This window comes from Argiope bruennichi, chromosome 4 (genome assembly GCF_947563725.1).
Source record: "Argiope bruennichi chromosome 4, qqArgBrue1.1, whole genome shotgun sequence".
Classification (NCBI taxonomy): Eukaryota; Metazoa; Arthropoda; class Arachnida; order Araneae; family Araneidae; genus Argiope; species Argiope bruennichi.
The window spans coordinates 20,267,089-20,291,768 of NC_079154.1; the positions used below are offsets into that span (position 1 = coordinate 20,267,089).

The window sequence follows — 24,680 nt, forward strand, 5'->3', positions numbered from 1 at the left end:
GTTTATATGCAATTATATTTTTGAATAAATTGCACTTTTTTTTATTAAAGACATCATTTAAAGGTTTTGTATTAACCAATATTTATATATATATATACACACACCATATGAATAACTATTAGTCTTGTTTTGTTTAAAAAATATTGTACTCCCTAGAATAATTCTATCATAAAAATTGATGCAATTCAAGCTTGGATAAACTTAATACACTTTTAAGATTCTCCTATGAATATACATTTATACACAGTATACTAAAAATATTTTGTATGAATTGTTTCTCTTCCAATTGGGATTAAAGATATAAGAAGCATATTGAATACTTTTTAAATTCTTTCAAGTAAGAAACATTAGGTTGTCAAATAAATATTTATTTAGCTTGTAGTATCCATAACAGTTTCAACAGATGTAATCTCTGGAGGAGAAACTGTATGTATTGGAGTTGGAACATAGTTGTCATAAGTCCATTTAGGGTATACCCTTTTATAAAGATGCATTAGTACAACATCTTGAGATTGAAGTTGTTTATCAAACACACACTTCATATGGCCATGAGAACCTAAGTATAAGAAAAGAAGATGAGAAATACGAAATTCAAAAACTTTTATGAAATTAAAAAAATAAATAATTATCACACTTAAAATATCTTACCTAAAGCTTCACGAATATGACCTTGTCTTGCATATTTTGTGCGTAGTTCAATACTTTTGAAATAATTGATGTCCTCTAAAATTTTAATAAAAAAAATCATTGTAATACGAATAAGGAAATAAGCATTAAAAATACTCTAGTTTAGGAAAGTAGCATTTACCTCTATTGAAGAACATAAACCTTACTACTACAGATCGTTTAAAGATCTTGAATGGATGGCCACTAAGTATAATGCGCTTCACAACAACTCTGTTTGGATCAACATCAAGTACGGAACCTGTAGCTACTAACTCATGTGAGCCTAAAAAGTAACAACATATTATTATTGTTATTACAGATAAATTAAAAATGTATAATTTTTGATAATTGATTAACAACAATACAAGTAATGATATTACAGTTTTCTACTATGTCACAAGGAAAGATTTTTTTATTTCTTTAAAAATTAGATTGTCAATTTTTAATTCTTTACTATTGAAATAGAATCTATCAGTGAAATTAGAAGACATAGTTCCACCCCTCCCCACAGCCCATTTAAACAATGCTTTCACGTTTGAATTAAAGTTTTGGTCATGAGGGCAGGCATATTGTAATTGTAATAATTTTTTTTCTCTTTCATACTGCAAAAGCTATAACAGAATTCAACAAGTAGTTTTAGTTTGTTATATATTGCAGTTTGTTAAACAAAGATTAATGTACAAAACTTTGCTGAGATTTAAAAGAAAAATCAAAGGATTAACTTTTATATTTTTAATGATAGATGGTTATTATTTTTTATTAAAACAATATTAGTGATTTAGAAATGAGTTCATGATGTATGAAAACTGAGTGTCATTTTCTGTTATTTCTTATATGAAAAAAAGGAATAATGGCATACTTGTTGCTGTTAAGTGCAGCATTGTGAACTATGATAACCTAAAAAACTTGAATTTATCACTATACTGGGAGAGAGAAATACACTAACAGTTTTATTGCTATTTTGAGTACATTGTAGTGGTTTAGTTCATTAGTGCCAATTGAAAGGTATAAATTCTAAAAAAAATTAATCAGTTTTATGAAATTATAATATATATAATCTTAATTTAATTTAAATCTGAATTAATTTCCCATTTTTTCTTAACTTAGTCCATGTTATTTTATTTTAAAAATTTCTATTACTCTTTGATCCCAATTCCACTTTTTTACTTAATTATTTCCAACATTCACTCTGAAAGATTACCTTGTTTCCCATGCATGAATGAAGGAATAAAAATCCCCATCGCATACAACCTTCTTTCCAAGAAAGCCATAAGTAATAGATTTTTATTCCCTTTCCTATCAGTCTCTTAATAAAATTACTCAAGAGAAAATTTTCTTTCACTTTGCTCTTGTCTTCTGTTGCAAACAAACGCGTTCCAATTTCATCATCATATACAAATTATGTTTCCCATGATAAAAAAAAATTGAAGTTAATTTCAAAACACTTTCCTGTTGGCAATGCATCTGCCAAAATTATGCTATACAATTGTAATATGGTTTTGAAATATTTAAACACCAGTCAACCCTCAAACCATGATCTTAATTATGGTAATAAAAATATATAATTGTATATATTAAAATAATTATTATATTGATATGAATTATTAAATATAAGAAAGGATTTATGAAAAACAGTTGTTTTTAACATATATGCATCCAAAAATTACCATTTGGTCTTTGCCTAAAAACTACTACTGAAGCAGGTGGAAAAGTTATGGGAGCGTAGAAAGAAGCTACTACAGCAGTATCTGATGGCAAGAACCGTTCAAGCTAAAAAAGAAATATATTTCCATATAATGAGGGTAAATTATAATAAAAATAATTCACTGAAATATAAAGTAAGAAAAGCATTATTATTACTATCTAACTGACAATTCCTAGTTATAATAATTTATGAGGAGTCCCTTTGCATTTATGTTATCATTAATAAAATGTGGATGAATTATTAATTATAAAACTTTTAAAATTATCCACGATTATAATGATTTTCATTTTAATATAGCAAATTAATTTTATTAGTAAGGATTCAACGAAAGGTTGGTAGTTTAATTTTAGCAATTATAGTTTTCTTCTATTTAAACTTGTTATTTAATTTATTCTTTACTAAATACTTTCAAATACTTTCATAAAAAAAATGTGTAATATTGTTTAACATTACATTTCATCAGATTTTATCGTAATTGGCTCGACATATATTATGCTAAAAATTATAATTTACAAACATTTTAAACAGTCCTAAAATAAATTAAAACTTAAAAAAAATGATTTTGAATTAATATAAAAACACAACAGAAAAAAACACCTAAATGCCGAAAAAAGCATATTTTGAGAACTTTACAAATAATGCTACTTATTCTTCTGAAGCATTAACTGAAGTTTCTGCATTACAGTCATTTGCATAAATGTTCTGTCCTGAAATGAATATGCAATAATACATTCTTCACTTGCAATTAAATGCATGATTTGCATTAAAAATTATATGATGAAATCAATAGTGGCAATATTAGCACATTTGAATCAGTTTGAACAAATTAGGACAGTAATATTATAAAAGGAGATATCCTTTTTTGCCCCGGTTCAAATAGAATGAATAAAAATTATGCATATCTGCGCAGTTGATAGTTCTATGAAGGTAAGAATACTAGTGTCTGATAACTTTTGAGCAAATAGTTAGAAGAAATATTGACAAATTAAGAGAATAATCATTTATACCTGCAATGTGTGGTTAAAATTGAGCTGCTATAAGTTTTAGAATAAGATTATAGATAACCAGGGAGCAAATACAAATTTCCCCTCGACATTTGGTAGCAAGTTTTGCATTTACTTTTAAGCAGGGAACTTATTTTAGGTCTTTCCATAAAAAAAGTTATTAAATTTCTGAGCAGAATGTAGTCAGCCATGTCCACAAACAAGATGTGCACTAATGATGGTTTGCCTCTAGTAGAAAGAAGGGACTTTTCAAAGTAAGCATTTCAGGAGAGCTTCAAGCATAGCTTAAGAAGAAATTTCATATTCCTTTGACTGCCTTTAATGCAGTGTTATATACAAGAGCTATAATTGCACATTTCAAAGTGATATTGTTCATGGGCAAATACTTGGATAAATGGGTCAGCATGAAAATTTTAATTTCAAACAACAGCTGCAATCTAGTTTATTGTCAGAGTTACCAACATTCTATCATTAACCCTAATGGCAATTTTAGAATCGATCACCAATTCTCATTGAGTGAGATATAATTGGAAGAACAGCTTCATTAGCTTTTCCTCAAGAATTAATACAGATCTTATTATGCAACTACTATGAATACTCATCATGGATAATGATATGTAACTCTTGTGCAATTGAATACATGTATGATTTCATGGGGATTCTACAAAGTGGTATCTATAAGGATTTTTGGGAACCAATTTCATCAAATTTACCAAACTACTATTGGTGTATTTTTTCATTTCATTTTCACTGCAATAAATATGTTATTTCTACAAACTTGATGCAATCAGTTTTTGTATTTTCTTCTGCCATTATATACTACTCACCTTGAATTTATTGCCAGCTTTATGTTCAGAAAATATAGGCTTACAAGTGAATCTTCGAAATCCAACATGAAATATCAAAGTATCTTTAGATTTGATAGGCACTTTACAAGATGGATGCTTTCGAATTAATGTATTAACAACTGACATTTTTTGTTCATGAGGCAGTAGTCCATAAACTGTCATCACTGATTTTTCTGTCCTTGCATTGTCTAAAAAGATTTTTTTTTAAAATGAGTACAAATGTATAATAAATTCCATTTCATTCTTTAAAACTGATACTTTTAAATATTCATAAAAGAGTCAGTAGAAATGTAGTATCAATGTTCAAACTGTAAAAAAATAAAAGATTGATAACAAAATTGGAATTAGATCAACTAATTTCACCTTAATTTATGACGATAATTAAATATTGCAGTTACTGTGCTCTTTTTTTTATATCATGTTACAGGTTGTATGAATAGCATGCCAATTACATATTTTAAACAGACCTAGATTCATTTAAATATGTAATAACATTTTTAAAGATTATAACTCAAAATTGTTTAAAAATAAAATAAATTAAATATCCTGAAAGGCAATGAATGAACAGTATTGGCATTGATTGCAAAGTTAAATGATATATATATATATATATATAATTTTTTTAATAAAGTGGTTTGGCTACTTATTATAGGGGTGGAGACATTTTGGAACAGTATTTATAATGAAAGGTAACTTAAATGATCATGACTTAAATGATATAAACCATCATTTCTTAATTATTTATCTCATTTTTAAACTAAGAGTTTATTATAAGGTCAATAAAATTAATATTATAAGTGCATTTGAGAAACGATGCAAAAAATTAATCTAAGAAATGCTCTATTGAAATACTAATTGCATACTAAATGTATTACTCCCTTGAACTCTTAGTTTCACTTTTAATTCTCTCTCATAATTATTGTAATCCTTTAATACTTGAGCTTGTTTATATTTCTCAAATCTACTACTAATAAAACAGAATATATTCTAACTATAAAGAATAAAATGAAATAAAAAATATTACCATATAATGATTGTGGTACATCAGCAATATGCACAGTAACATATTCACCAGGCTGCAAAATAATAATATTTCAAATTTTAACTTCCATTGCAGGAATATTATCTTTTCTTTATGATGTGATACAGTGAAATGATTGCACATTAAGAAAAAGAAACGAAAAATATATTTTCACTTTATGGATAAGATAATCATCTTTTTAAAAAAATTAGAAACTGATTAACAATTAAGGGGCTTGTGGGAAAATACATAAATTGATAAATGTCTAAACTCTTAGTAACATTTTAAATTGATAAGGTATCTGAAGTACTAATTATATTAAAAAAATAATTTAAAAATCATTCAACAAAAAAATGTTGGAAATCTCTGAAAAGAATACATATACTGTGTGAAAGAAATTCAACAATTTAATATTTTCTTATTATAAATTAATTATGTTGTTTCCCACTTAATAAGTGAATGTATACACAAGAGACTAACCAGTCAATCTAGTTTCGTTCAATTCAATAAATACTACCTTTAGATTATAAGCATTCAAAACTTCCATTCAGAAGGAAAAGATGTCAAATTTTCATGCAAAAAAAATCCTTTGCCTAATAAATTTTTCAAAAGTATTAAATCAACAGATAATGAAATAGCATTGAGTTAAACTACAATTCATAAGTGGAGCTGATGGTTCAAAAAGGGTTGAAGAATATTAAAGATTGTGAGAGGATAGGGCAGCTATCACTATTCATATTGTATGAACAAATCATCAGTATCAAAGAAATTTTGGAAAACAACAATGAAAACTGTTACTAAGATTTCAGAATTTGTTGGTATTTCAGCTTAAAGTTGCTAAGTCATTTTAATTGGCTGACTAAATATTAATTACAAGCGCTAAAAATTATTCCCAAAATTCAGATATTTTAAAAGAAGAATGGGCATATGCAAATAAATTTGAGAGAGTAAGATACACAGTGGATTCAAACACCTTGAATCAATTGACAACAAATAATGACATTTGATGCTTTTAGTAGAACCCGGTAACAGGTAAAAGTGTGGATATCACCATAACCAAAAAAGTTTATTATTATCCAATCATTTTAAAGGGAAGATATTGTTAATATTTCTTTATAGACTGCAAGAAGACTGTATACATTCTTTCAAGATAATCGCATTGTCACTAAAAAAAAAAATTTTTTTTTTAAATGTTTGCATGATTCAATGAGATACATGCTATCAGATCTCTGGAATGCCAAGTTGTAGGTTCATGATAATGTACCAGATCACAGGTCCCTCTTGATGTTAAATTATCTGCACAAACATCACGCTATTTTCACAACCAGGTTATTCATTTGATCCCACATTGTTACTTCTTTATATGATAAAAATTTTCTTAAAGGGCAAGCAGAGTCGTAGCAAGTAATATCAAAGACACTGGAGAATGTTGCAAAAGAAGATTCACAACTTTATCTAACTATAACAGAAATGCATAGATACACAGGATAATTACTTTGAAGAACATAACAAATAAGTTCTATCTATCCCCATTTTTTGGTTTAAAAAAACACTAATTTTTTTAAAACATAGTAAATATATATATATGTAAACATACTGTACTGAAACTTCAGCTATAGACAACCATTTGATCTCTCATTCTCATAACACATTTCTTTTTACTTATTTATATTGCTATATTTCAACAAATTTAAATACGATAGTAAAATAAAAGAATACTCTTTGAAAATAATTCAATCTCACCTCTGCCCCTTCTTTCTCAGATGTTAAAACATTCTTCTTTGTTTGTTTAAAGTTTTGAAATCTAAATATTCTGCCATATTCTTCAGGTAAATTTTCCATAGGATCCCAAGGGTCCTTATGAAAGCTTTTAAGGCCTCGATATCTAGACGAAGACGAAAATTATCAAAATCTGAATAAGTAAGACTAAAATTATAAGACGAAGTATAAAAATAAAAACAAAGATTCTTATACTTTTGATATCTTTTACGAGCTTCAATATCTAAAGGTGTATCTTCTTCATCAGGAAACATTTGATTCATTCGTTCTTCTTTGAAACGAACCAAGCTGAAAATAAAACAAAGCAATTATACTAATTTCAACACATATAATCGACAATTGGGCTGGTTCTAAATATTACATTTTTTACTAGTTAGTAAATTTTTACTTTTTTGAAATAAAAATAATGACAACGAACAATATAAAGAATAAAATACAAACGTTTGTCTTTCCTCATCCATGTCCATATTTTTATCGTAGTTTTCATCTTTCATTTCGGATGTTGACTCCTACAAAATCAAGTTAACAGTTAAAATACAAATTGTCTAAATTTTAAACAGAATAAAATTAGAAAAAATTTCCACTTTATTGTTTATGAATATACATACTGCTGTTTCCATTTCATCTTCTATTTCCTCTTCATTTTCACTATCCGATATCACTGCACTGCCCTCCTGAGAATCTTCATCACTAGCATCACTTTCTTCATTCTCACTTTCAACAATCCAGGCAGCTTGATATTCACTGGTACCTTCTGCAACTTTTTTAACTTCCCTTTTTGATTTATTCTCAGCTGAAAAAAATAAATAATTCAGTAGGAAAATATATGTCAGAAAATGAAGTAATATAAAGCAAAAAGGGATATGTTACAATCAACTAAAAACAAGTTTATTTCATTTTTTTAAAAAATGCAATCATACAGATTGAGGTAAATTTCAATCATGTTAAATCTAGGAATCAGTAATCAATAATTTGACATTTGCCAATTTCATTAAAATGAAATTATAGTATTTGCTGATAGCATAAAAATCACTTTTGTAAATTAAAAAATACAAGTTAAAAGCTGTGAAATTTTGAAAAGTTAACTCTAAAAACAAAATAATTTTTAAAATTTAAAAATATTTCCAAAAGAGAGAGAGAGAGAGAAAAAAAAAAGAGTCACTGAAAAAAGTTGCTTGATTCAAACATGACAAGTTCAGAAAAAAAAAAAAAAAAAACATATGTTATTATGTTTTTCTGCATTACATATAATACAGTTTTTATTAAAGAAAATATGAAATTTTTTTATAATTTAGCAGTTAAATATAAATGGAAATTTAATGTCAAAGATATAAAACATAATTTGTTTACCTTCATCCAATTCTTCTTGAGTCGGCCATGTTTGCTCCCCTTCCATTGGGTCAGGAATCATTTCTGATTGTAGAGATTCCTGATCAATTGGATTGGCTGTCTCCTGCAACAAAATATATTTAATACAAAATTCTTACATTTTTGAAAATTATTTAGATTTACACTTTAATTATATCTTATCAAATATTTTAAATGTCACTATCATACAATGGACATCCTTAATACATATGGCTCATATACACTTAATTTTCAGCAATAATAATAAAAATATAAAATACAAATTAATATGTGTACCTGAATAGCTCTTTCATTTTACAGTTACATAGTCTGGTAATTAGTAAAAGTGCTAAAAAGGCCACTAAATTTGGATAAATGTTCTGCTATTAGTTTTTAATAATTTTCCTAAATTACCTAATTATCAAATGAAGGGTGCTGAAAAATTAGATTGTGTATGTGTAGAAAATATGATTTGAAGAGATAGTCATGGAGCTCAAGGAAACAATTATAATAATTTCTATATATCATCAAGATTTTTTTGGCAGGGCAGTGGTTGTAATGCAGAGAACTAAATAGGAGAGTGAAAAAAAGAAAGGGAGAGAGAGCATGGGAAAAATACTTGGAATTTAAATAGTTTAATAGCAATTATAGTGTTTCAGTTCTGAGGGAAAAATAATAGCAGATGCAATTCAGAAGTTAAAATTTGAAGCTGGAGTTCAAGTAATAAGAAAATTATTTTTAGGATGTAGATTAATTAGAAATTATTACACAATTAACCCTAAAAAATACTAAGATCTGTTAAGCAGGAAACTCTATAAGATATCTCAAGACAACAGTTTTCAAAATACACACAAATAGTTTGTTAAAGAAATTGCTGGTATTATATAATTTTTAAATTAACTAAAATTCTGAAATAGTTTTTTTTAAAAAAGAAAACATACTATGCAGCACAAAAGATAATGCATTTATTTATTCAGTGCTATACATTTAAACAAAAACAAATGAATAATAATAAAAAAAAAATAAAAAAATGCTATTTAACACAATTGTATTTGGGTGTTAATCCAAATAATTGTTTTAATCATAAGATCAAAAATAAAATAAGGATGACATAAAAATCAAAATTCATTTTATTTATTTTTAATAAAATGAAAAATAAATCTTTAACTTTGGATAATGGGTAATTGGAAAAAAAATTTAAAAATAAATTACGACAGGGATTTAAAAAAGAAATACACAAGTTCTCTCTGCTCTTTTCATGTAATTAGAAAATATTTGTGGTTTCCTTCAACCACTCATATAGTTACTATTTTTGTTTTCTTTCAATGTTAATCATTAGGGACTGTTAAATTGAGGCAAGGAAGCAAAATGATTAGTTACATAATTAGAACAGATGTAGATTTATTCAAAGGGAATATGAAATGAAATTCTAATATGTATTTATCAATATTATAACAGCCTGTAAATAAATTTAAAAAAAAAAGACTGCACACCATTTGTACTACTTATAAATAAAAGTCAAATTCAGCCCATATTTAAAAAAAAAATTAGTAGTATATTGTGATATGAAATATTTTCGGCATATGAATACTTGCCATAGGATTATAAATTAATATTTTTAGATACATATAGGTATGAAAATCTTTATACTCATCTGTTGTAAAACTCTTGATTTCAGACAATAACTTCAATTTATTGTAAAGAAAAACAAAAAGGAACAGAGTTATATAAAATATATAATTTATATTCTATTTTATTTATACTAAATTTTAATTAATAGTTGCATCCCTTAGATTGAGAAATATATTTTACTTACACTTGTTTGTAATACCGTATTGAATTTTTCACTGCTATGAGGGTCATGTATATAGTCAATCTGACTCATTTGAAAGGTTCCCCATCCAGGTAGATGCACAAGGCCATTAACATTCAGTGGCTGACCACGAATATACCCAGATACTTTGAGAGTTCCTTTGTTAGAATCCTAAAGGGAAAGGAAAAAATAAATCAAGATAAAAATATTTTTTAGATAAAAGAAAATAAAAACCAGAAATAGTATTATCAACAATGTAGTAAGATTAAAAATACAAAAAGAGGTACCACATAAATATTTTGAATTTAATAAAGTTTTAACAAAACATATTACATCTAAAAATGTTTAATGGCAAAAAAAAAAAAAAAAATTGAAAAGTTTTTCTATTCAAATTATTAACACATATTTTTAATAGAAAACTCAAAACATCAATATAAAAAGAGAATTTCTTGACATTCAAAATTATATTAGCATGTTAGAATTCAACTTTTTGAACTTGCATTTATATCATTAAAATTTGTAACATGGACAACTTAAATTATGCTATTTTTTAAGCTATCATTCTCAGTTGATAGATGGATAATATCATCAAATTTGAAAGATATTGATTTTTCTCTCATTCTATATGAAAATGCATCTTCATATAGAATGAGCCATTCCTCTTGCATCTCGAAACTCAAACATTTTTTTACTACAGTAGTTGAAATAAAACACACACACATATGCTCTAAAAGATTTTACTGTAACAAAAGTAGAGGGCAACCGGAATACAATAGCAGAAAGATAATCTTTAAAATATTTCAAATTAGCAACTGGCTTGTGATAGTCTGCATTCAATGCACATGTAATAATTTTTTACATGTAATCAGGATAGATGATAATGAAAAAGTTTAATTTTCCATATAATTATTCAAAAAGTAGCAGTTTCAGAATCTCAAAATTTCACTAACTTTTAGAAATATGAATATTTGAACAAAGAGAAGTCATACAAGAACATTTTGATTTTAATGAACAGATTGCAGTAAATTCCATTTGAATGTAATATATTTCATTCAATTAAATCACAATATATCTTCTTCACTGTAAACTTCACACAATATCATAAAGTGATTAATAATGTATGGTGATAATTATTTCATTTAGAGGATATATGTGTAATCAAAGTACATCTGCAAGAAAAAAATTGTAATACTTACAGGATCCTTTAGTTCAAATAACATATTTTCAACTAACAAATGAGGCCGATTATCTCTAAATCCAATGGAGCGCTGTTTTTGGCTACCAATTTGGCGTAATAATAACTGAAGTTCTTGAGACGTATCGGCTTGATGTATTTTAATATCAGGAAATCTGAGATATATAAATAAGTACTTTATTTTTTGTTTATTTACTATTATTAGTTGATGCATGAAATGAAAATAATGAACAAAATATAACATGAATAACAATATGATAGCATTCTTAGATGCAGTTCTACTAATGCTTTCAAGAGAATAAATAACTTCATTTATAATATTTAAGCAAATTTATTCAAAATAAAACAAAACTTATTTAAAGTTTTTAAAAAATATTCATCCTATAATCTATATTTTTAAAAACTGAAATTACAAAGCCTCTCTCCGAAGAATTGTTGTAAATTATCATAATTGGATAATCAGTAAATAATAAATTAAAATATCAAATATGCTTAAGCAATAATCAGAAATAATGTCTTCACATGGGATAGTTAAAAAAAAAAATAAAAATAAAAAAAATAAACATCATACCTTGAATCAAGAGTTTTTTGCACTTGCTTCCGAAATTCTGCTTTCTTTTTAGGATTCATTTTGCTCAAACCCTACAACAAATTAAGTATAAATATGTTAGAAAATCTTTCTTAAAGAATTATCTTATTTTGTCACTGCATTTTTCAGTCTTATCAGATCATTAATAGTAAATAAAAGAAGCAAACAACCATGTAACTGTTTAGATAGAATAAATATAAATCACTCTTACATTTATTACATCAAAACAATGTATCTGCAAAAATAATAATATAATCCAATATTTTACAATTTTCTTCAAATGTAACAGCTTAAACACATTCACATTATCAAGAAAGTTTCTGTAAACTATAATTATCAAAGATCCATAATAGTTTATAAAAATTTGAAGTGTAAAAACTAGTTACATAACACTAAAAACAATACAAAATTGTTTATTTGTACAAAGAAGCCTGAAAATGTTGTATTAGAGAATATCTTCAGAAATCTATATCATAATGTCATAAATAAATCAATTGCATACTAAATTGTAGTTTACACACACACAAGAATGAAATAAAAGGTATTAAATACAATACAACAATAATTAATATCCCTTGATCAAACAATCTACCTCATGAATTAGCGGATATTAAGATAGATCATAATATAAAAAAATTAAAAATGTGCAAAATAGAATAAAATATTTAGAATACAGACTTTAAGCATCACCAATTATTCATAGCATCATATTAAAAATTAAAACCAATGCTAGACAATGAGATATAAAGAAATGCAAATTTCTGTGTCAATATCAATAAGTTAAAAGAATGGAAAAGGACATTTTAAGCTTTTTTTTTCTAATTAGAATTTTATATTAATTATATAAAATGTATATTAAATTTTAACAAACTAACAGCTATAATTTTGTCACAAATTCCAGGAGAATTTATTTTAAAGAAGTAACTACTTTATAATTGCAGATTAGACACCCTCCCCCCATTAAATTCCTATAAGGTGAACATTAGAAGATAACAGTCAAATCAATAAATCTGGATATATATATTTTTTTGGAAACCTGCAACACTTAAATTGTTTGCAGTGTTCAATTAGATACATGTATCTATTTTCCAACTGAAAAAATCACACTAGTGAGCTTCTCGATATTTTCTTTAATATCTGAGTGCTCATAAAACATTTGAAAAACCCATTAATTTTTATACAAATTATTTTAATTATTAGGCTTTATTTAAAATCTAATTCACATAAATTCTCCAATGAAAGCTTAAACTTTGAGTTTCATAATATGAAAAACTAATTAATATAATAGGTTGATTTAGAAGAAATAAACAGAAATATTTCATAATATTAGATTAAAAGGAAATTGAAGTATAAACTTTCAATTGTAAATGTATATAATATCTACAAACAGGCTATGGAAAAAAATATAGGAACTTTTAATTTACTAAAAAAAATATTTATGAGTTTTCTGCACAACTTAATTAAAACAAACACATAAAATTAGTTTTTTCCCCCAATAAATACAATATTCAAATAAAATAATCAAGAGAATTGAATAACTTTTAACAATTTACTGAATATAGCACAAATAAAAAATAAATGATGTATTCTATGAAAAATATTAAAAAAAAATAATAATAAATACCTGAGCAACATGAATGGTTGTAGGCAAAGCATGGGCCATGATAACTGAAAGTAATGAATCTGTATAATCATCCAAAGGATTAGAAGAATGCAGCAGGAGTAAAATTTCACAAACCTGAATTTAAAAAAAAGCAAAACAGTCTTTACATATCTCTAAGTATCTATGTATTAGAAAAGGACATATTTAAAAAAAAAATATGTTACCTTTAAGGCATCCATTATAGAATGTAAATCAAACTTGTTAGGTATCATAAATGTATACCTTTGTTTAAAGCGAAAGCAGCTGAAAGAAAATAGACTTCTTAAAAGACAATTTTATCAAATATATTTAAATAAAAAAATATGAAAGTTAAAGGAAAATAATTAAGAAAATTAAATTTTTTAGCAGGAATTTCAATAATTATAAAGAATTTAAATTTATTAGAATACAGTGGGCATCCAGGATGAAAGAACAGATTAAGTAGCACGAACACAATAGATATGTGAGAAAAAAACTACATTAGGTACATCATGGAATCAGGCACATCAAAGAATACATATAATTAAAATATAAAAACTCACAATGGTTTAAAAAATGTAAAAAAATTGCAATGAGTTACTATCTTAAGAACTCTTCTTCCAAAATATTAAAGATATCATAAGGGTAATTAAGTTATAGATAATTCAACAAATCATAGATTAAATTGAAATGATAATGATAGTTAAATTATTACAAGTAGATTTTTTGTGTGTGTGTGTGTGCATTTCTCTAAATTTAAATAGTTTATGGGGATCATTTTGTCACTGACTCAGATACCTCTCAACTTGCCATAAGGCTAATTTCTTAATGGAAATCAGGTGCCTGCGAACACCTTCACAATGCACTCAACATTTGCATGCACAGATGCTTAAATTCTATTGTAAGTATTGTGAATTAGAACTAGAGAGCACCAAATACAGTAAAGTTATGGAGAGAAGTGGATGTTCATATCTGGAATCATTAGCATGTGGTTCCAGTATCAGCTTCCAGACTGACCATATGCATATGTTTCTCTACCTATGAGCAACGGCCAAGATACTCAGTTGTTGAACCTACTGTAAATTCCACAATCTTCTGTATATCTTACTAGATGTCAGCTTACCAAGTTCCTCAGGACGTATAGTAATTATGATGTAAGGTACATTAACAGATATCAACAGATGTTCATTCTTGTTATATTATCAACTTTTTAATTTGTTGAATAAGTGCTTCTATTACATTGCAAAAAATAAAGATTAATTGTTTCAACATTTTTGTTTAACTGGTCACTATCATTCTGAATGATTCAGAAATGTGAAGTGATATAAAATCCTCCAAACGTTAATAACTACATACATTGACCTTTATAATCAAAATGCAATTTAATTATTTCTGATGGATTTTTTTTTTTTTTTTTTTTTTTGTATTCTTCTAAATTTAAATAGTTACAAAACATATGCATTGACTTTTATAATCAAAATTAAGAATACAGTTATATAAATAAATTTACCTTATATGAGAATAACCCATTGCACTTTCTGTAACAACTAAATCTTCATCACAAGATTGTAATTTCTCTAAAAACTCAGAAGCATTTACAGAATCATCAAGAGGTAATATCATCTAAAAGCAAATTATATATACATATTTAAAAAAAACACAGTGAAACCCCAAGAAAAAAAAATCTATAATATGAATAAAAGTTGAAGTTTGCAAAAGTAAGCTCTAAGTTCTTATATGGCAATATGAAATTTAGTAGATATTCAATTTGCATGTAAAGTCAGTTAACATTACATTTCAACCATAAAGCGAAATCTATCATGAAGTGATCCTATTACTCAAATTTTTCTCTGTAAATCATTATTTATCTACAAGTAAAAAAAAAAAAATCAATAATAATCCTTTATCCTGATTCGATATTATCTATTTGGAAAATGCATCTTGTTAAGACAGACTTCCAAAAGTAACAATATTCATGTTACTCTCTTTTACTATTCTATACTATTGTTTTTATACTATCTATATTCTATACTATCTTTTATTTGTACTTACTATAATCTCAAATGCAAAATTAAACCAATTATAATTAAAATGCTCCCCCCCCCCTTTCAAAAGCAGACATTGGATATGCATTCTAATAATTTGCTGACTTAAAAATGCTACAATATTTATTTGTTGCCTACAGATTTTAGTAGATGTGTTATATGATATATAAAGTGTGCTTATAAGTGCCATTAAGCAAAATATATCTATAAGATAAAATATGAGCTTAAATTGAAAACTGATTGCATAAATAAATTTGTTTATCATTCATTCATTATTTATTCCCAATATTGATGTTTATAATAAATAAATTACCTCTTTTATTATATAAAATACATATTTATTATTATTTAAATATTATATAAAAGAAATTACCACAAGTACTGGTTCAGATTTAAGGCCACCTAACTTCCTTTTCTGTCTGAGAACTTCTTCTCTTTTTGTTTTACGGAGCTGTTGCATCTGTTAAGAATCAGAAAGACAAATCAGTAAACTGATTTTCAATTTTTTCATGCTGAATTAAAATAAATTTCATCAAATAAGATCAATTCTAAAAATTATTATATAAACAAAGACATTTTGCTAATACTTTAATCCATTATTTAATTCATAATAACATAGTAAAAATAGCCAAATTTTATATCAAATGGTGGAAATTACTTTGAAAAGTCAATTAAATTTATTTTAAATAATCTTTGTAATCTAATGTTAACATTAACACATAAGAAAATGAAATAATGGTACTTCATGTATTCTTTTAATGAGATCTTAAAATCAGTATAAAACTAGTAATGGCCTTTCACAAATGCTACAGAATAAGAATTTGGCTGTAAAGGTCAATACTTGAACTTGTGAAATAATATATATTTAAAAATTCTGATCAAACAGTCTAACAAAAGATTACAATCTTCTGACTCTATTTATTCCCATGTAGGAAAGGGAGAGAGGGGCAGCCAAGAAAAATTATTGCAATATACAAACTTTTTATCTTCACTAAAAATGAAAGCATTTCGATATCTTAATACTAAGCTTTACACAGCATTTTCTTTTTAACCTACATGCTAAAAGTTTTGAACCTTGTTTTGACAAGTCAAGTTCTCAAATCAAATTCCCGAGTTATCCTTTAGAAAACTGCTGTTGTTGACAAGCTTACTTTATTTATACTGTACACTTCCACAATTAAAGTCACAATTTTGTGTATTTTGATCAGATGAAAGAAAATCAGGTAATTAATTATGAGAAAACTGGTAGAGTAATAATAATAAAGTAATAATATAAGCAATTATTATATTAGTATTTATTAGTGATGATTTCTACTACATTATTAGCTATATAAATAAAATAAATATAAGCTGTAAAAAATTAACATCAGAAACATACAAAACTGCCTACAAATGCTGAGAATATGTATTATTCTAAAAACCAGAAATAATTCATAAGAAATCAACAAATAATTCATGGGAAAGATTCATTTGAAATCAACAACCTCAAGATACTTTAAAACCACTTAAACTACACTGGCAACCAATTCTTCCTTCATTATTATTATTATTCACTTTTATTAAGAAATACAAATTGCAAACACAAAGAATTAACCGTATTTCAACAAAAGCGTAATATAATCCAACTATGTAGGTTCAGTTATTATGTTATTTAGTAATTTAAGGATAACAGCTTAGACATATAGTAGTATCCATATGTATTGTATACATCCCATAATTATTTTCAACAATGCAGTTATAAGGATAAGAGAGTGAAATTTATTTAGCTATCCGTAGGTAATGTATTATTGTCCTTATATTAATAGACAACAACATCAAGAATACAGTTTAGATCTGTTCCTCCATAAGATTTATGTAGAGGACATAATGAAGCTAAGATATAACTAAGCTATGACTATAATGAAGCACATTTTTTCAAAAATGTATCTTTTTCATATTTTGATACACAAGTTAAAAATCAGGATAATGAAAGAAAAATTTTGAAGAATTTAAACAAATCAATCAAGTTTTATGCAAAATAAAGAAACAAAATAATAACAAAATAGTTATTTGAAAAAGGGGCCAAATACCAAGCTATTAAAAAAAAATACTGAACAAATATAATTATAGAAGTTAAAATGAATTATACAGCCAATTTTAAAGAAATATGAAATTTAATATAATTATTAATAAAATTTTTTTAATCTATCTTTACATGCAATATCCATAAGGAAATAAACAAATTTTTATCAAACTGTTATAATTTATTTTTCATGCAATATTTATCTAAACTAATGGAAAAAAATGTAAAATAATTTCAGTTTTTTCTAGTTGCTAGTTTTACTACAAAAATTATATAAAAAAATTTTAAAATTTTATTACAGTTGCTACATATTTTTAAAAGCAAATTTATAAAATTTAATATTATTTGAATATAATTAACAGAAAAAAAACCATAGATTAGAAAGAAAAAAAAAGAAAGAAAATAGTATATTATAAAGATTGATCAAAATGTAATGTATTCCAAATTATATTTGATCTTTGATTACATTATTAAAAAAGAATTATAACTAGCATTAATCAACATATTTTCCCCATATATTAGTCTATTTGCTAGCATATAGCTATCTTTCATCTAAATTCAATATGCAAGGGAATGTTGAATGCTTTCGTATGTTCTATTGCTCAAACAGTAATGTTTAATTCTCCCTAACAATTTACGCAAATTATATCATGTAGTTCTTTAGTAAAAGAAAATATGCATACAAGTTTAAATTTATTTGCTTATGTAGAATGTATGGTTCTCATGCTAAATTGCCTGAATAAATAAAAATAAATATTTTTAGTAAAGAAATGCTTTAAAATTGTCTTTAAATATAATTTCAAAACAAATTCATAGCTGTGAAAGTTTAAGTTATAAAATCCTTTCCAAAGATAAAAAAAAAAAAAAAAAAAAGATAAGTAACTATAATTAAAAAAGAATATTTTTAAAAAAATCTTCTCCATTGAATAATTAGAAAATTTAATAAAATCTACAGTGTTAGAAAATAAACATACCTGATTTTTTCTTTCAGTTCTATTCATTTCATGTCTTTTGTGATGGGTCACTGCTTTAACATCAAGTTTGCCTAAAATGAAAAAATTATATTTCAAACAAATCATATGAAAATTATCATACATTCAAAAAAATAGTTCATGTGTAACCGAATTTTGAATAATGTTAATGCAAGAATTAAACTCTCTCAAATGGATTTTTTTGTATAACATCACAAAGCCATATGGTCAATAGCAAATTTCAGTAATAGTATAAAGAAATGTCACAAGCTGGTCAATTAAAATAAAAATGATTATAATTTCTAAATAAATAAAGTTGGAAATAAAATGTATGCATTAGACAAAATCAGCACTTTGTTAAGTATAAATGATCAGGCTTCTATTTATTTCTTTAAGTTAATTCAATTCATAAATTTTTATAATTGAGTACAAATAAGGATGCAACACAGTCATGAGTTGTAATAAACAGGCAAATAAAAATATATACAATTTTATAAAACAAAAATTAACCTAAAAAAATCACTAATATATTGATTTAATTAAACATGCATTGAAATGCAAAATAAAATTGGCCAATTTATTTAAAAACATGCTTCAAAACATGCCATGTCTAGGTTTATAAAAATACCAAATTCTGCCAGTGCATATGTTTAGCTTTCCAGATTATTTCTGTTCACCATCCCAAAATAAAAATAAAATGCCAGTGCTTGTGTCTTCTTTGTAATTAACACAAATCAAAATTCCCAAACATGCAATGGTATTCTAATTTTAAAGAGCATTTCAAATATCTAATTAGGTTGGTTCTTACTCATGATTTGATTTCCTGTTACCGCTAATTTTTTGCATTATTATTTGTTCCTTTTGAAAATAAACAATTTACTGTGAGAAACAATTGTATTATAAATTAATACAATAGACAAATTGACATTGGAAGTTATATCTCCAACACAATTCATAACAAGAAATCAAAGTATGATAGTTATTAATAAATTCTTTATAAACTAAAAATAATACTACAAAGAAATCGAAAAGAATATACAAATTATTTTACCTTTATCGTGTCTCCTTCCTTTGCTTTTGCCACTTTTATGCGGTTTATTAGTTTGTTTCAATGGTCCTGGACGATGAACTTCTTGTTTAAATACTACTGGGGCCATTTTCAAGAAGTAATATACAACTTAAATAAGTTAACACATATCACTATTCTAAAACACCATGTATACTTTTCAACCATGTGCTAATTCAATCCAATGTTGTGGTGTGCAAGAATGTATCAAAAGTTGAAGTAAAGGTTTTTGATTACAACCGGTTTTACCTCTAATTACAAACTATCAAATAAAGTTATTGGTTAAATTTATATAAAATAAAATAAAAAAAACATAATGAATGAATTTTTTTAGGGGCATACATTAAGAAAATATAGTCTGTACAATATTCCTATCATATTATATATTGTACTTCTTAACAGAAGAAATGCAATTTGAATCCCAGGAGAAATACGTTTTAAAAGTAGTATTTACATTGTCCTACCTATCTGAAAACATTAAAAAAAATTTGTAATATCTTTTTCCCGTTCTATTAATAGCAAAAGGTTCTTAAATATGAATTGAATATTGGCCCTGATGGATTTAGCGTGCACCAGACCTAACTTATAATTCCTTGAAACGAGATTGCGAATTTGAAATCCTTCAGCCTAGAGATGAGACCTTACCTTAAGGCACTCAATATAAATCTGAAGCATTATCTTTTAATCATAGAGACACAATGATGGGGGGGGGAGAGAAAATACAAATGCTTCGTGCGCGCTATTTGAGGCCATTATGCAGGCAAAATATACTGTGTTTATGTCATTCTTCTAAACGAGAAATATCATGAATAGGTAAAGCCACTGGAGTCTTTGATATTTGCTAAACCAATGATGAGGAACTGGGGATAAAAAAAAATCAAGGTACGCAGCGAGCAGATTATCGCAATGCTATTGTTCAGTGTTTTTTTTTTTTTTTTTTTTTTTTTTTTTTACCTATGAAATGAAAAATTAATCTTGAGAAAAACGAATGAACTTTCAGAAGTTCTCTATTTTGTTTAATATAATAATCTATTTTGTGTAATATACTTTTCATCTTTATACTTTCATCTTTATAAGTGTGGTGAAAAGCTAATAAGCCAGTTAACAGCTACGAAGCACAAGCAATGTCTTTTGTCTTGTGGTCTTGTTACTCGACTGCGAACCACAAGGTCCCAGGTTCTATCCTCGCTCATAACATTGGTGACCTCTGACGATGAACCTTCAACCTTCGTACAGCTGTTGTGGCGCCATCTACCCACAACAACCCAAAGTCGTCAGATTCACTTGATGCAGCAACACAAAGTCGTCAGACTCACTTGGCGTAATAACAACAGCAACCACTCACTCATACACGCTCGCCATAACGCTTGGCACTTCTCAGCTGCTCAAATGGGTATGGGCGCATTAGACTCAACAGCTAATACATCACTACTCAACAGCCATATCGCTCGACTCACTGGAGGAAGAATACTATGGTGAAAAGCGTATAAGCCAGTTAACAGCTACAGAATACAGGCAGTTTCTTTTGTCTTGTGGTCTTGTTACTCGGCTGTGAACTACAAAGTCCCAGGTTCTATCCTCGCTCATAACTAACCGCTACATAAGCATAAAATGCAAACAATATTATTATGAAATCTTCATAATATTGTATGGCATTCAAAATATCGATCATCATTATAGAGATAGCGAGCAATATCTTATGCTAACAGGTATAAAACTTATTAAAACAATAAACATCATTTACATTTAATCTCGCTATTAATCTTTTTTCATCTTCAATCTGAGTCAGCTTTTATCATTCAAAAAGTTTTCCTAAAACATAAATCTATTTCAAATTACCAGTGTGAAATATGTTCTTATTAGCCTCAAAAACATCGATTAAACACCTCATAGCTCCCATTGACTTAATTTTTAAATGATATAGTTTATTGAAAATGCCTGTTAATAACTGGAAAATGGAGTCTCCCTTTAATCTTAAGTGCTAATGAAAGGTGATGATCTGAATTGTTTATAACCCTCATGTGATTATCCTCAACTTGAGATTATTGATTGAAATTTTGTCCCATTAATGCACCAGACATGAAAATATTATTAGGACAGAGTGAAGAAATTATTATAACAACTATCAAAATATTGAACAATGTTATGAATATTGCGTACAATATATTTTATCAATACCATGGTCATTTTTTAGAGAAAGTCGGTAAGAAGAAATTTTGTAACCTAATTCTGATGAGCCAGCTATATCAACTACATATTAATCAGAAGCATTTTTTGTTATAATTATACATTTCGTCTCTTTATAAAAATTTTAAAAAGTAGATTTCAGTGAAACCTTATATTTAAATAGATATCCTACAAATAGCTTTAAATAAAATTACGCTCAATTTGAGTCAAAAGTAAGGATAAAATATCAAATAAAACAATAATTGAAAGAAATGCTTGGCATAAAAATAATACCCATTCCTCAAAATGGTTTTTTTTTTTTTTTTTTTTGGATGATTTCGTAATTGATACAGTTATTTTGCTACTTTTTGTTTCAACATTAAAAAGAATTTGATATTATTTCTTGTAATCATTCAAAATAGCGGAGATTTGAGGAATTTTTGGACGGTTGGCACGATTTTGTCGTGCTTGGCAAGAATCCAGATACTAATCTTAAATTTTACCGAAATAAATCGTATAATTTACAGAAATATTTCAAAAATGTATCTAAATTCTATTTGTGGGGTATTTTTGCACTCACCTAATTACCTCATACTGCAAAATATTTAATTAAATTCTTAAACTTAATAATACTTCCACCTCATTGTTACGTTTTTTATTTCTTTTAATTTTCTGTTGTGTTGTAAAAAAGGAAAGAAATATTGCCAACTAATGAAAGCAAAACAAAACAAAAAAACGTATTAAATTAATATTATACATGTTTGACATTAAAATAGTTAAATATTTTTTTTAGTATGAAAAATGCTTACGATTTGTTAACTCAATAAAATAGTTATAATTTTTTGTTTTTCATTCATTTGGAGATTTTTTTTTAGATCTTTTAAATGATTTCGAATTTAAAAGGCGTTCTTGTTTATTTTTATTTGATTTTTTGTTTCTATTATTTAGACAAAGGGCTTCTTTTTCCAATTAGAATCTAAAACAAAGGACTGGAATTCTAGCAGATCGAATTATTTAGGTGTCGGTAACTTGCGGCACTAGAACCGCATGTGTCTCTTCTCAAGGTAGTAAATAATATACGTATAACAAAGTAAAATATTAAAATTATTTATAAGAAAAATTCCTAATAATATTTTATCATTTTGTCATACTACTCTTGTTTTTTTTAACAGCCGAAGAATAGAGGTAGTACTGTAATACTCAACAGATTTCATTTCGAGATTTTGACAAATTTTCGCGTTTTAGTCCTCCGCAGTTTGGAGAAACATTTTTGATATTATGTCTGTCCAAAAAATTAAAAAAAAAAAAAAAAAAAAAAAAAACCTCTGAACTAGACAAATGAAATTCGGTTTATGGAATTATTATAGATTTCTATCAAATTTTGGACTGTATACAGGCACAGGTAGCCTGTTTGTGAAAAGTGCAAGGGAAAACCGTAAAGCTAGTTACTATAAAACGTAAAAAGCTAGGTAGGTAAAATTTGGTACACAAGTTAAGGCTATAAAATGTAGACACTTTTCAAATTTTAAACCAAAACACTCAAACGTTGATAATCAATCTGACTGCTCGGAGGCTTCCTGAATTCCATTGCATTATCTGACTAAAAGCAATTTTCTAATTAAAAACTGAAAGTGATTAGTTTTCTGTTGATTTTCGGTCGACGTATTTCTGTGAACTGATCTTTCGAATAAGAATTGCATTGAAAATTAAATACTTTTGGTGATTTGGTGACGAACTGGTTCGCAGAAAATTATTGAAACATAAAATTTTAATTGAATATTTTGTATGCAACTTAATCTGGATGGTTTCGTTAACAAACTATTTTCAATTAGTCAAATGTTTTCGATGTGTATGCGCATTAATCCATTTTGGATTGATTAACGAGTAATTTTTTATCTAATCTTTCTCGTTGCATTATGCAGGTGTCGTCCTCGTCATCTGACCGTGGTTCAAAATTACGAGATCTGTCCCAAAACAACCCTAATGTTGCTTTAAAACAAGGCGGTAATATAACTAAAACTAAACTCGCTGCATTATAATTTTTTTTAAAAAATTTACTAAGCAACCATTTGCAATGCGTTCGACGTGTAAAAGCGTCATCACTTGACTTTAAAAAGAGGGACTTAAAAAGTAAATTCCGCAATTAATTGGCATAACTTCTAATTTTGACATTTTGTAACTCATATTATTTTAAGCGCTGTATGCTGTTATGTTTATTTTTGCATTTGCCTTTTTTTTTTGTCGTTTTATTTAAAATATGCATGCTTTTTAAATTGGAAGTAGCAAAATTTTTACTGATCCAATAACATGCTTGCACGCCGTATTGGGTTAAATAATGTAAAAGCATTCAAAAGTTTCATTCAAAGTTGAAGTTTATATTCCAGAATATATTTTATGATTTGCAAAATATATCAAAGTATTATTCAATAAAAATTTCTCTAGTTCAATATAAAAAAAATCAGCGTACTTTAATAAAAAAAAAAAAAAATGTGAAATTAAACGTTTTTTTTAAAATGTGCAAACTTTAAACAAATATCATGATGGCTTATTTCTAGAGTTAAAAGTTATCTGTAAATTTCACAGTATTCACCCAGCAAGAGAGGTCTCTACAAAACCTTCTCACATATTCTTTAATAAAAGTTTATACCAGAGAACTCCTGACATTTAGCACTTTGATTGCTTGAATTTAACATTTTTACTGAATCTATCGCATGATTCAAAGAAATGGGTGATTAATCCCTGACACTACGTTCATAGTATCTGAAAGTCGGATATGTGTTTT

At 26.5% G+C, this 24,680-nt stretch overlaps 1 protein-coding gene across 1 annotated transcript; it reads right to left on the minus strand.

Moving 5' to 3' along the window:
* Window positions 1–352: 352 nt before the first annotated feature.
* LOC129966639 (pre-rRNA-processing protein TSR1 homolog) lies at window positions 353–19,931 on the minus strand. The gene is made up of 20 exons (XM_056081139.1): window positions 19,718–19,931; window positions 18,670–18,740; window positions 16,007–16,093; window positions 15,099–15,211; window positions 13,795–13,873; window positions 13,592–13,705; window positions 11,950–12,020; window positions 11,380–11,533; window positions 10,187–10,354; window positions 8,374–8,476; window positions 7,632–7,816; window positions 7,465–7,532; window positions 7,219–7,311; window positions 6,988–7,129; window positions 5,248–5,299; window positions 4,203–4,411; window positions 2,334–2,436; window positions 809–949; window positions 649–723; window positions 353–556 (listed from the first exon to the last, which is right to left on the minus strand). The coding sequence occupies exons 1-20, from the start codon at window positions 19,821–19,823 to the stop codon at window positions 372–374; spliced, it is 2,319 nt and encodes a 772-aa protein (XP_055937114.1). The 5' UTR covers window positions 19,824–19,931; the 3' UTR covers window positions 353–371.
* Window positions 19,932–24,680: the final 4,749 nt, after the last annotated feature.